Below are 13,447 nucleotides of genomic sequence, written 5' to 3' on the forward strand. Positions count from 1 at the left end.
GAACAATTGATAGGCACATGAGCACCAAACTATTGCCAGCTTGGGTAAGAATGTACAAGTCTACAATGTCACCTGCTACATATAAGGAAAGGGGAATGTAGTATTGCTGCTTTAAAAGTGCTAGTTCTTACCTACATGGACACCCTGCGGATCATTGAATGTAACCATGGCTTGTCATCATAACTCAGTGCCCAGGAAAACCAGGTTGCTCAATGTGTATTACTTGCTGGTAAAACAAACTTTATAAATAAAGTTACCAATTGCAGTCTCCGCTCACATTTTTATGTATTGTCCCGCCTTAAAGATGGGTCAGCACTCCATACATCAAGAACAAAAAAAATACAGCAGCCAATAACCTGCTCTTTAATGAGTCACTCACAGGGTATACAGAAAAAAAAATTACTCGGTCCCATAAAGATGATACATTTGACATATAAAGTGCAACGTTTCTGGGCCCGTGGCGCATTCCTAAGCCTGATTAAAGGGCACGTTATATGTCCAAAATGTATCATCTTATGGGACGGAGTTAGTTTTTGTTCTGTATAAACTGTAAGTGAATCATTAAATAGAAGCTTTTCGGCTACGTTAAAGGATATTTTGTTGTTGGTGTATTTGTGGAGTTCTGATGTACTGACTTGTGCCTAGTGTTAGGAATCTGAGCACAAACCAGGCCCCGGTGAGGACTTTTTCTGTATTGTCCCTCTTCACATATTCCCTTTTATTCACTCCTCTTTCACAGGCTCCTGGGCTTCCCCTTACTCTGAATAAAACAATGTATTGCACTGAGCGTAATCTGTTCTCACAAAAGGGAAGGTGGCTAACATTAAATAAGGGGTCTAATTCACAATTGTTCCATCAAGTCCTGTACCAATGATGCTCATCTTTTCAATGTCACGCTCCATGTTCCGTTACGTGCCCCAAAGCCAAAATACAAACAGCCCCACTTTTCAAAAAAAATATTTTAATAGGTGTTTGCAGACAGGCATCAAGAAAAGGAGGAGTGGTAATTTACCAACAGTGCAAAATGAGTGAACACGCTGACAATCTGACCAATAAATCAACGGATTCTTAGACAGACATTCAATGAAAGCTCCGTAATGGATAGACAAAGTATATGTACAACGTCATTCTTTAAAGAACTTTTTGGGGGAAAACATGAAAAAGCTGAACAACTTCACTTGAACAGCATTGGCTGCTGTTTAACCATCCATTAAAAAGCCAAATAAAAGGTTCACTTGTAAATGAAAATAATACAATTTCTATTATAAAGTGTGCATGGCCAACAAGAGTCATTTACTACGGTTTGAACTAGGCAGATAGGTAGGCAATGATAGATTTAGTTTGTTTAAACCAGGAGTGGCCAACTCCAGCCCAAGGGCCACCAACAGGCCAGGTTAAGGATATTCCCTGCTTGAGCACAGGGGGCTCAATCAACGACTGATATCCTTAACCTGACTATGCCCCTTGAGGACTGGTGTTGGCCGCCCCTGGTTTAAATGCAAGACTGACCATTAGAAAATTCTAAATTAAACACAAAGTAGTAGACTAACCTGCCGCAGTGGGCATGAAACCACGTTAAAAGCAATATGTATACAGATCAGAACTGTAAGACTCAGAATAAATCTAATCGCACATAACACTGAATTCCACCCCCCCCTCTGCCCCCCTCCCTCCCCAGACATTTGGACTTAAGGCTGCCACACTTTGGCTTTTCATTAGCAACTTCACATGGGTAAAACCACTTCAATAATGAGACCGATTTGGCAAATCAGAATGATAAATTGTACAGATAACAAAGTAAACAATTTACTTCTAGTTTTAGCTAAATATATATATATATATGCTCCATTGTACATACAAAGTTAAATCTGAGTACATAAGAAGTTTTAAAACAAAAATCTCAAAAAGGCAAAGGGTTACAAAGATAGTCATATATAAATATCTACGTCTTAAGCTTATGCAATAAAATAAATTATTGAAGTCCTATGCACATCTTTCACAGACTATATTTATTCGCCTGCTTATTCATTAAACTATGCTAGTGCCAATCGGGGCATCATTGCATGGAAACTCCCATTGACTAATGGGGCTTAATGGTTGATGGCCACCACATTGACGAATGGAAACTTCCATAGTTAATGGGAGTTACCATGCCCTAGTGCCAAGCTCCGCACTAACTCTAATGAATAACCCCCCCATCGTATGTAAAACTACTGCAGACCCAACATTGGAAGTAAAAGGTAATAATTATATGAAATACTACACAACATGTACTATTATTTACACATGTAAACGGGCATAACCTCTGTAAAGTATCTTGTGAACACACACTGACAGATTCAGACTTTACAAACCACAGAGATAATTGCATATATTTCCAATCTTTGTGACAGGCAAATGATTAATACTTACCACAGTTTGTGTAAGCCAGTGAATAAAAAAAATCAAGACAAAACCACAGTAATATGTTGTGCTTTAAATAAGGCTTCAAATAAAAAGCTGGCTATACTAATTCACCCATGGGTGCTCGATTAGTCCTACAGTTAAATTCAAAGTGAACATTAAGCCACAAAATTGGTTTTCAAATGGACTAAAATGTAAATGCCTGTTACTTCCACATCGTTCCAATGTGCGGAACAGACATGCAATAAATATACAAAACGTTCCCTTTCTGAAATTACATAAATACTTTTGCAGCCAAGTACTTCACATGTTGTGTGGATTTGTTCATACAAGATTTTATGCTGTATTTGTTAAAGACAGATGCCAAATCTGTGTGTCGTAATTTACCGATGTTGGGGTTGTGCATTATTCATTATTATGAAAGTTAGTTGCACTTGAATGTGGAACGGTTTAATAATGTGCTCTTGCTGTATAAGCTGTAAATAAAATATTCAGATATTTTACTGATGGAACTGGAAACACTTGATTTCTTCATAAGTCCCGACAACATACACAATAAGCAGCATAATACAAGTATACCATTCAAGCTGTATTTAATCAGAGTAGACATTATTTACTCTTGCTAAACGTGTGCAACGTGTAGCGCCTCATTGCACAGAATGATGACAGATTGAACTCAACCTGCAAAATGTTGCTTTTAAATTATTGATGATCATCTTTTAGACAAAAATAAAGTCATAATGTAAACATTGAAAATGCAAATGAGTGAAAAGAAGCATTTTGCAAGGAAAGAAAGCGAACATAAGACTTTCAGGATATTCATTTCTTATAATAAAAGTTTATCAACTGTACAAGTTAAGAAAATTATACAAGCTTTGTTTAAGAAAGGACAATTCATTCAAAACATAGGTACTGTAAAAATCTTTCAAAGGCTACAAAGAAATCTGGAAAAATACAGAAAGTATCTTTTTTTGGCCCAGATAGGAATAGGAGAAACATCATTGATGTCAATAATTTACATATACAAACCTGACTTGGTTTATTTCTTTTAACTTCTATCTATAAAAACAACGCCAACATAACTCTCATGGTTCAGGTATCCTTAGCAATGTGACCGGTTTTGAAACAAACTTTTAAATGACCTCTTCCCAATTAGGATAATAGTAAAATTAACAGCACATAACATTAAGCTTTCACACCGTTGATGCATTCGTCTATTGAACGCTGGATACATTCTAAAAGGTCTTTACATTTTTAAAAGCAAACCCAAAAATGTCACTAAATGCCAAATATCAAATGTTTCATTATGCTCTGGGGCGGAATCCTGTGGAGCTCAGGGGCGCATAGAAAAATAAAAATATAACTTTTTAAAGGTAACCAATTTAACCTTGAGATTGCAAGATCCCTACAAATGTTTGTTTCAAATTTCGCACTATCCTTAAACTTCTCCTTGTGAAAATACTTCCAGAGAAAATTCCGAGGATCCCGGACTTTCCTTTCCCGTGCTGTCGATACGCCGCCTCTTCGCAGATTTCTCATCTAACTCCTTATCACTTCTTGAGTTTGTATAGCTACATTTGGAATCAGTATTTTCCTGATTATACCCATTGGTATCAGTCTCATTTGAAGATTGTTCATTGTTGCTGAGGGTTGGTCCATTTAAATGCAGGTCTGATTTCATTTCATCCTTGTACGTTGACATTTCAGATGGGCCATTGACAGATACACCTAACAAAAATGTTCACAGGTACTGTAAGAACTTATATTTTTAGCACTGTTTATTCTTTAGTGATTGAGCAACACTTCAAACTATGCAACAATAACTTTGCAATTGAAGGTTTACAATTAAGAGAAAATTCTTGAAGTTCAAATTTAAAGTAGTCACATTGGCCCCGAAGTGTAGATATGTTGTAGCTTCTTTTAAAATGGACCGGAAAAAGTTCTTCATAGATTACATTGTAGCGAACATATTTTAAGCATCCCATCTCTTCATGTATATACACACAAGAAACAGTAGAGGTTTAAAAATTATCTGTATATTCTTAAGTAACCTATGAAGAACTGCTTCCACTAAATGAGACACACACACACACACACTTTGTAGCCTTCACATTCTTTACTTCTAGAAAAAAGGTGCAATCACTGCAACGTCCCTAAGTAAGTTCTGCCTTTGCTTTTACTTAAACCAGGGGTGCTCAACTCCAATCCTCAACCCCGACAGGTGAGGTTTTCAGGATATCCCAGCGTCAGCACAGGTGGCTCAATCAGAGGCACAGTCAAGCTTGACTTGTTGGGGAGGGGGGGACTGGAGTTGAGCACCTCTGACTTATATAAAATACTGCCAAAAGCTTTGTTTAACTTATTTCTTACTTACACGGGATAGGAGGTGAGGAAATAACCAATTGGGTCAACAAACTAAAATAAATGAGCTAACGTTATTACTCTTTGCAGTTACCAGCTGACAACTACCAAAAACGACAGGTCCTGTTCGACCAGTGTTATGCGCTTTACAAAACCGCCTCCTCTTTTTCCCAGTGACATGTGATAGGCATTTTAGGGGACAGAAAAAAAAAATGGCTCAATTTTTTCCCCAATAGAAAAAAATGTCACTGCCTAAGCAGAGAAGGGGATTTAAAAAAAAAAAATTTTAAAGTGTATTTAATGGTAATAGAAAATGCGCCCTTTTCAAGGTCTAATAACTGTAAACCTATTACACCGTTTGCTTTACTTGCCACTGATCTTAAGGACCGCAGATACACAAACGTCGTCTTACCATTGTGATTGCTGTTACTGGCTGTGCTATCTTCCTTCTCAGACTGGCTGGTGCTGCTGTTCGAGGTAGTAGGCGGAGGGGAAGGGGCCCGACTAGAAGCAGCGCTTTCACTTTCATCCAAGAGACGATCCATATAATCCCTAGAAGGTGAAATAAATACCAGCTCACTTGTGTGGAGTCATTGGTTCTGCAATCTAAGTCTTGAAGGGCGAATCGCACACAGGGAACAAATTGCTCCGTAAACTTCCGTCACACTTACAGTGATAAATTAATATGTTTATTTTAAGCTGGTCCCAGGCCATTGTAATCTTTTCTGGTGCTTACTGTGTACATCTAACTGCTACGCAAATAATGTAATCATAATAGCTCTGTGTTATATTAAGTAAAACAAATGTTGCTTGAAGCAGAAGTACATGCTTATCACCATGTTTTGCTTTTTATTTTTTACATACTTGAATAAATATATTCTTGCCCTCTCTAAAGCTGGTTTTATTGTCAAAATCTGATGCTTCGATCAGGCGATATAATGTATTTGAAACATCAGAAGGTTCTAATTAATCTCTTCCCAAAATCGCATGATTATCTCAGAAACTAGAGATAAAAAAACAAAACAAAACATGGTTTTATTAAACGACTTCAAGACACGCTCAGGGGGCGAGATACAAACATGCCGCAAGTTAAACAGACTTCTGGGGGCAATTGCAGCTTTAACCATTTGCCTGTTTCATAAGATTCATAAGACTTCTCTATTGTAAGACCACAGAAAACCACCACATAGAGATATATCTATCTGTAGTATCTCTCTGTAGTATCTCTCTGTAGTATCTCTCTGTAGTATCTCTCTGTAGTATCTATCTGTGGATCTCTAAAAGTTATTTGGTAATGTTTAAAGTAAAAATATTACGTAAAAAATAATAATGAAGGGCCAACATTCAAGAATAGTATCCCATCTAGAAGTACCCGTTTACTCACGTTACACCTGGGTGTAGATTGTACTTCTTCTTTCCAAATCGTGTTTGTTGTGCGAAGAAGTCGTACCGTTCGGACTTTTTCCACATGTAGTAAAATGCCACACATTCTCCAACGGACCTTGTCCTTACCTAGGGTGGGTTATTAAGCGAGTTAAAGCTAATTGCTGGTTGACCCGATGGAAAACTAGAACAAAATTACTTTTGATAAACCAGACATGTCTACATAATGTACCACGTTAACAGACACACATAGTCCCTGACAAGGTTTTGTTTTTGATATGGGGGGGAAACAGTAAAGCTGCCGCGTCCCCTCCTGGGAACGCCAGCGCCAGCATTTCCTGGTTGAACCTCAAATCTGCACAATGATTGATGAAATCGCAGTCCACTTGAAGTACGTCCTTGTTACTCATTTCGTTTCACAGTTCATAATTCACCTCTAGTAAAATGTATTTTTGGTATTTTCTGGTCTCGCTGGTTTTTATAGTATGAGTGCAGGAAACCCCATTTGTATATACCAGGAGTGGCCAACTCCAGTTCTCATGGGCCACCAACAGGCCAGGTATTAGGGGATAGCAGGGATATCCCCAATAACTGGCCTGTTAGTGGCCGTTGAGGACTTGAGTTGGCCACTCCTGGTATATACTATTGACATTAGGGAATTGATTTGTTCCCAACGCACCTAAACTCCTTTATATAAGCTCATATGGTGGTGCGGTCTGTCACTTTGTTTCTATTAATGAATACTTTGTGTTGGCTTTACCTTATTAGCCTGAATTAAATGGAAATCTTTTCCATACGCTTTAAGTCCTTGTTCAAAATTTCGACATTCTTCCTCCGTCCAAATAGAAAGTTCTTCTGAAATAAATTATAGAATGCAATTACTAACATCATGGATAGTAATCCCCTTTGTCTAAAGTATTTGTTCTAAACCGCATACCTAAAAATAACCAGTCGGTTACAGTGATTTATTCCCCCCTCCCAGCGGTGTAACACGGTCACTACATAAGTTAGGATAATAAAAATGGCAGTTTCCTCATTCATTGCAAACCATAAGAGTATTTCTATGCAGGCCGCGGTAGGTTTAAAACCTAAACTGAAGCAAATTCCGCAAATATAAAAATAGCCAAACAAATTGAACAGTTTATAGATACAAAATATGGTTCATTATTCCGGGGGCAGATGTGTCATTTAAAATGCAGTTTGACAGTTGCACTTACTCCATCAAAAATACAATTATATTTTAATATTCTTATTTCTTTCTACTATTTCACTGCAAAACAATCCAGTTGCTTGGTATATTGGAAAAATATTGGGCACCAGATTATATAAAACACTTTTTTCCCACAGACATCATGGAATACATAAATTAAAGCAGAATGTATGGACTATACGGTGAGAATTACTGCAGTTAGAATTTTGTGTTTTGTGAACTGTGAAAAGCGGTCACATGCATCTTAAATTGTGCAACCTGTTAGGCTGCAGCCCGGGTGGAGCGAACCGCGCACGCTCAGCGCGATAACTCTGAATGCCCTCGTCCAGGGTGCGTGCGCGTGCTGTACTGCTTGGCGAGACAATCAAATTTGATTTGGCTGCTCACTGATGCGTCATGTGAGCGGTTCGCCCAATGAGAGCGAGCCAGCTCTGTGACATCATGGCCGCGCCCCCCGCGCAACTAGCTGGTCAGAAATCGACCAGTCATTTCACATTCTGAAATTGTGATAAGTAATTTATCCGGCAGCACTAAGCAGACAAAATATAATAATAAACAAATGTATCAAATCAAGCATTTTATTCAATTGTCTAAATTACTACATGAGTAAGTGATTTATTCTTTAAAAATTTAACTTTAGTGATTTTTATTCCAGCACGTTTATGGGAACTGCTAGAAACCGCGGTTACCATTATGCTTTGACCACTCCCTTATTTTCAATACATCATTTCCAAAATAAATAGGTTTACCTCGTGCTGCTTTGACATTAAATCTTAATCTTCTCAAAGCCTCTTCTGTGTCAAAATTACATTTCACCAGTTCATAGAGTGCCTGAAATAAAGGTTTTTTTTCACTAGTTATGATAAAAAAGTAAGAAATGTAAACAAATTAGATTTTGGGAGGGGGAGGGGGGAGGTAAAAATGTATGTGTGGCATCACATTTCAAAAGAAATTTAAGAAATACAAAATCGTTCTAATGCACTTTATTTTAGATGTAACGAACTAATGGGGAACAGGGGGATGGGATGAGCCCCTCGCAACAGCTTGTAGGAGGACTATATATGAATGATTGTAGCACCAATCTGGGGTGCAAATAGGTTGGATATTACAGAAAGAAAGAACCCCAATGAACGAGAGCACTCTATCAAGATGAACGTCACAGAAACAACTAAAGGAATCGGTGAAGATGTGGAGGACGAATAAAAGTATGCCCAGTGAAATGATGTCAACGTTAAAAACTATTTATTGGGGAGCTGTGCTCAAAATACTCAAATAACGTTTTGGACGCAATAAATGGAGTCTCAGTGTGAATGTGAGAGACTCACTATAGTGCCTAGGCGAAGGAGCGAATTTACCTAAAACTCGGCAGAGAATTGAATGGGGTCACGGTCCGATGTAACAGACACACGTCCGAGGTTACAGCTATGGTTGATAGGGTTAATGCAGCTTTGAAATGCTGCAGTATCCACTGAATAAGCCCCATGTAATTATTTTACCCAAAGGGTGCTGGTTCCAGTAATCTTTGAGTTAATCTTAGCTATACCTCGTTTGTGTGCCAGAAGAAAAACACCATTACTCCATATATTTAAGTACGAGGATCTACTGCCTAAATTGTTGAACGTGAAAATAGTGGTCTGGATTCAGGGTTAAGAACAGCAGAGAGGATTGGCGGACAGCCAAAAATGCCTGGAAGCACTCATAACTCACCGGGTGGGGGACGTATAAAAAAGTTTATTAAAGCTACATAAAAAACATGTTGGACATAAGGGGAACAGAAAACAAAAAGGGGGGGTGTTCTCCCACGCGTTTCACGCTGCTGTAGCGCTTTCTCAAGGAGTATGCATGGAGGGGAATGATGGTGGTTAATATAGCCCCTCCTTTGGCAATGCCAGCTGTATAAAATCCATAGTGATTATACATATGGTGTTTCTGTGCAACAGCATGAATGTTTGGGTCAAAATATTAACTCTGTATAGATGAAATATATGACTAATAGCGCAATATGAGGTGATTAAATCCATGTAAATTAAATTAATCTAGATTTAGTTATATGAGGATAGAAAATTTTAGATCCAAATCTAAACAAATCAAGGATTGATGTAAATCATCTCAGATGTTTAAAGCTAAACGTCAAATTGTTTACAGAGCCAGATATGAGTCTGTTAAAATGGATGAGATAATGTTATGTATAACAGTCATGTAAATAATAATAAAACAACTGAACACTAACAGAATGAATGTATGATATATATATATATGGTTCTCATATCTTTAAAGATACAAAATATATATTGTAATAAAGAAATAAATTAAATAAAGATAGATCTAAATATATTTGTATATAAAGATATATATCGGTATATCCAACTGCACGTACTTATATCTTGATATGTGCAGTGTTTGGACAAGCAGAAAATACAAATAGTAAATGATATAAATGACCGTAGATATTAATAATACATACATAAAATATTAGTACAATGGCATGGATACAATTAGTGGATAAGTGAATTCAGCTAGATATGTATATAGATATATATATAGATATATCTATAGATATATATAGATATATCTATAGATATATCTATATACATATCTAGCTGAATTCACTTATCCACTAATTGTATCCATGCCATTGTACTAATATTTTATGTATGTATTATTAATATCTACAGTCATTTATATCATTTACTATTTGTATATCTAGCCGAATTCACTTTTCCACTAATTGTATCCATGCCATTGTACTAATATTTTATGTATGTATTGATATCTACGGTCATTTATATCATTTACTATTTGTATTTTCTGCTTGTCCAAACACTGCACATATCAAGATATAAGTACGTGCAGTTGGATATACAGATATATATCTTTATATACAAATATATTTAGATCTATATAATTAATTTAATTTATTTCTTTATTACAATATATATTTCGTATCTTTAAAGATATGAGAACTATATATATATATATATATATATATATATATATATATATATATATATATATATATATCATACATTCATTCTGTTAGTGTTCAGTTGTTTTATTATTATTTACATGACTGTTATCTCATCCATTTTAACAGACTCATATCTGGCTCTGTAAACAATTTGACGTTTAGCTTTAAAAATCTGAGATGAGTTACATCAATCCTTGATTTGTTTAGATTTGGATCTAAAATCTTATATCCTCATATAACTAAATCTAGATTAATTTAATTTACATGGATTTAATCACCTCATATTGCGCTATTAGTCATATATTTCATCTATACAGAGTAAATATTTTGACCCAAACATTCATGCTGTTGCACAGAAACACCATATGTATAATCACTATGGATTTTATACAGCTGGCATTGCCAAAGGAGGGGCTATATTAACCACCATCATTCCCCTCCATGCATACTCCTTGAGAAAGCGCTACAGCAGCGTGAAACGCGTGGGAGAACACCCCCCCCCCCTTTTTGTTTTCTGTTCCCCTTATGTCCAACATGTTTTTTATGTAGCTTTAATAAACTTTTTTATACGTCCCCCACCCGGTGAGTTATGAGTGCTTCCAGGCATTTTTAGCTGTCCGCCAATCCTCTCTGCTGTTCTTAACCCTGAATCCAGACTACTATTCTCACGTTCAGCAATTTAGGCAGTAGATCCTCGTACTTAAATATATGGAGTAATGGTGTTTTTCTTCTGGCACACAAACGAGGTATAGCTAAGATTAACTCAAAGATTACTGGATCTAAATATTGCGGTCACAGAACCAGCACCCTTTGGGTAAAATGATTACATGGGGCTTATTCAGTGGATACTGCAGCTTTTCAAAGCTGCAATAACCCTATCAACCATAGCTGTACCCTCGGACGTGTGTTTGTTATATCGGACCGTGACCCCATTCAATTCTCTGCCGAGTTTTAGGTAAATTTGCTCCTTCGCCTAGGCACTATATTGAGTCTCTCACATTCACACTGAGACTCCATTTATTGCGTCCAAAACTTTATTTTAGTATTTTGAGCACAGCTCCCCAATAAATTGTTTTTAACTTTGACATCGTTTCACTGGGCATACTTTTATTCGTCCTCCACATCTTCACCGATTCCTTTAGTTGTCTCTGTGACGTTCATCTTTATTTTAGATGTCCAGAAGGCCTCGAGTTTTTTCCCTTAAACCCGTGCTATTAGCGAGTGGCGCAGATTTATAGGTAAACGTGTCACCAACAAGAACATTTTTTTGTGAAGAACCTTAAATTCTCAAGTTTGTAAGTGTATTAAAGTACAGGTAAACCCCGTTATAGCGCGACCCGTTATAACGCGAATCGGTTATAACGCGGTTTTCACGTGGCTCCCGTTTTTTTTTACACTCTGCACACACTCTACACACACTCCTCCCTGCACTCACAGCACACTCTCACAGCACACTCTCACAGCACACTCTCACAGCACACTCTCACAGCACACTCTCACAGCACACTCTCACAGCACACTCTCACAGCACACTCTCACAGCACACTCCCCCTCCCTACCTTTGGTGTCGGCTGCTGAGATCGGAGTGGAGCTGGCATCAGGAGGGGGGGTGTCGGGAGGAGGAGGGGGGTGTCGGGAGGAGGGGGGGGGTGTCAGGAGGAGGGGGGGTGTCGGGAGGAGGGGGGGTGAGGAGCAGGCTGGGACTCGGAGGGCCGCGTGGGCTATGCCGAGGAGGGGGGGGTGAGTTAGGAGCAGGCTGGGACTCGGAGGGGCGCGTGGGCTATGCCGAGGAGGGGGGGGTGAGTTAGGAGCAGGCTGGGACTCGGAGGGGCGCGTGGGCTATGCCGAGGAGGGGGGGTGAGTTAGGAGCAGGCTGGGACTCGGAGGGCCGCGTGGGCTATGCCGAGGAGGGGGGGTGAGTTAGGAGCAGGCTGGGACTCGGAGGGCCGCGTGGGCTATGCCGAGGAGGGGGGGGTGAGTTAGGAGCAGGCTGGGACTCGGAGGGCCGCGTGGGCTATGCCGAGGAGGGGGGGGTGAGTTAGGAGCAGGCTGGGACTCGGAGGGGCGCGTGGGCTATGCCGAGGAGGGGGGGGTGAGTTAGGAGCAGGCTGGGACTCGGAGGGGCGCGTGGGCTATGCCGAGGAGGGGGGGGTGAGTTAGGAGCAGGCTGGGACTCGGAGGGGCGCGTGGGCTATGCCGAGGAGGGGGGGTGAGTTAGGAGCAGGCTGGGACTCGGAGGGGCGCGTGGGCTATGCCGAGGAGGGGGGGTGAGTTAGGAGCAGGCTGGGACTCGGAGGGCCGCGTGGGCTATGCCGAGGAGGGGGGTGAGTTAGGAGCAGGCTGGGACTCGGAGGGCCGCGTGGGCTATGCCGAGGAGGGGGGGTGAGTTAGGAGCAGGCTGGGACTCGGAGGGCCGCGTGGGCTGTGTCGAGGAGGGGGTGTAGGTGTGGGTGCATGGGGGGGAGGAAATGGATGCCGGTGGTGGGAGGTAAGGAGCAGGTTGCGGCTGGACTCGCCGTTGCTAGGGGACGTGTAGGGCTTCCGGCCACCTCTTCCTTCCTTCCTCACTCCCTCCCGATCAGGCGCGCGGCGGCCATTTTTTTTTTAAAATTAGCGCGACCCCGGGTCTAGCGCTGTCGGATCGGGTGGCCCCCGAGGACTGCGCTATAACGGGGTTTACCTGTATATTGCACGAAAGCGACACACACGTGGAGGGGGTTTGTTTTTGTACCTGCTCGTTATCCTTTATGTGGGACCCCTCAGGGACGGCATCCAGTCCTTTATCATCCCCTGTTCTCCTGGATGCTTCGTTTAGAAAGTCTATTACGTTATCTTCCACTACAAAGTCTGGGTGCCACAGCAACTGGTCATCATTTTCATACACTACATTTAAAAGCAACAAGCATACCAATAATTATAAATGGCTAGATATGGGGTGGGCAACTCCAGTCCTCAAGGGCCACCAATAGGTCAGGTTTTAAAGGATATCCCTGCTTCAGCACAGGTGGCTCAATCAGATTAACAGCTGTGTAAATTGTTTACTACAATTAAAATGAAAAGAGAATCTCCGTGCATTATGGAAAGGTAGAAAAAAATTAAGTGATCTGCCTATTCCCTGAGTA

At 40.0% G+C, this 13,447-nt stretch overlaps 1 protein-coding gene across 5 annotated transcripts in view; it reads right to left on the reverse strand.

The window, feature by feature from the left end:
• Positions 1–941: 941 nt before the first annotated feature.
• Positions 942–13,447, reverse strand: part of MIER1 (MIER1 transcriptional regulator) — a 45,405-nt gene continuing 32,899 nt past the window's right edge. For 4 of the 5 annotated variants that reach the window (XM_075615879.1, XM_075615876.1, XM_075615878.1 and 1 more), the window contains 6 exons: positions 13,057–13,208; positions 8,107–8,188; positions 6,908–7,002; positions 6,149–6,276; positions 5,177–5,316; positions 942–4,131 (listed from right to left, as the gene is read on the reverse strand). In XM_075615879.1, the coding sequence (XP_075471994.1) occupies positions 3,842–4,131; positions 5,177–5,316; positions 6,149–6,276; positions 6,908–7,002; positions 8,107–8,188; positions 13,057–13,208 (887 nt within the window). In that variant the 3' untranslated portion in view covers positions 942–3,841. The remainder of the gene's footprint in view (positions 4,132–5,176; positions 5,317–6,148; positions 6,277–6,907; positions 7,003–8,106; positions 8,189–13,056; positions 13,209–13,447) is intronic. The other variant, XM_075615877.1, reaches the window with a different exon arrangement.

This window comes from Ascaphus truei, chromosome 10 (assembly GCF_040206685.1).
Source record: "Ascaphus truei isolate aAscTru1 chromosome 10, aAscTru1.hap1, whole genome shotgun sequence".
Lineage (NCBI taxonomy): Eukaryota > Metazoa > Chordata > Amphibia > Anura > Ascaphidae > Ascaphus > Ascaphus truei.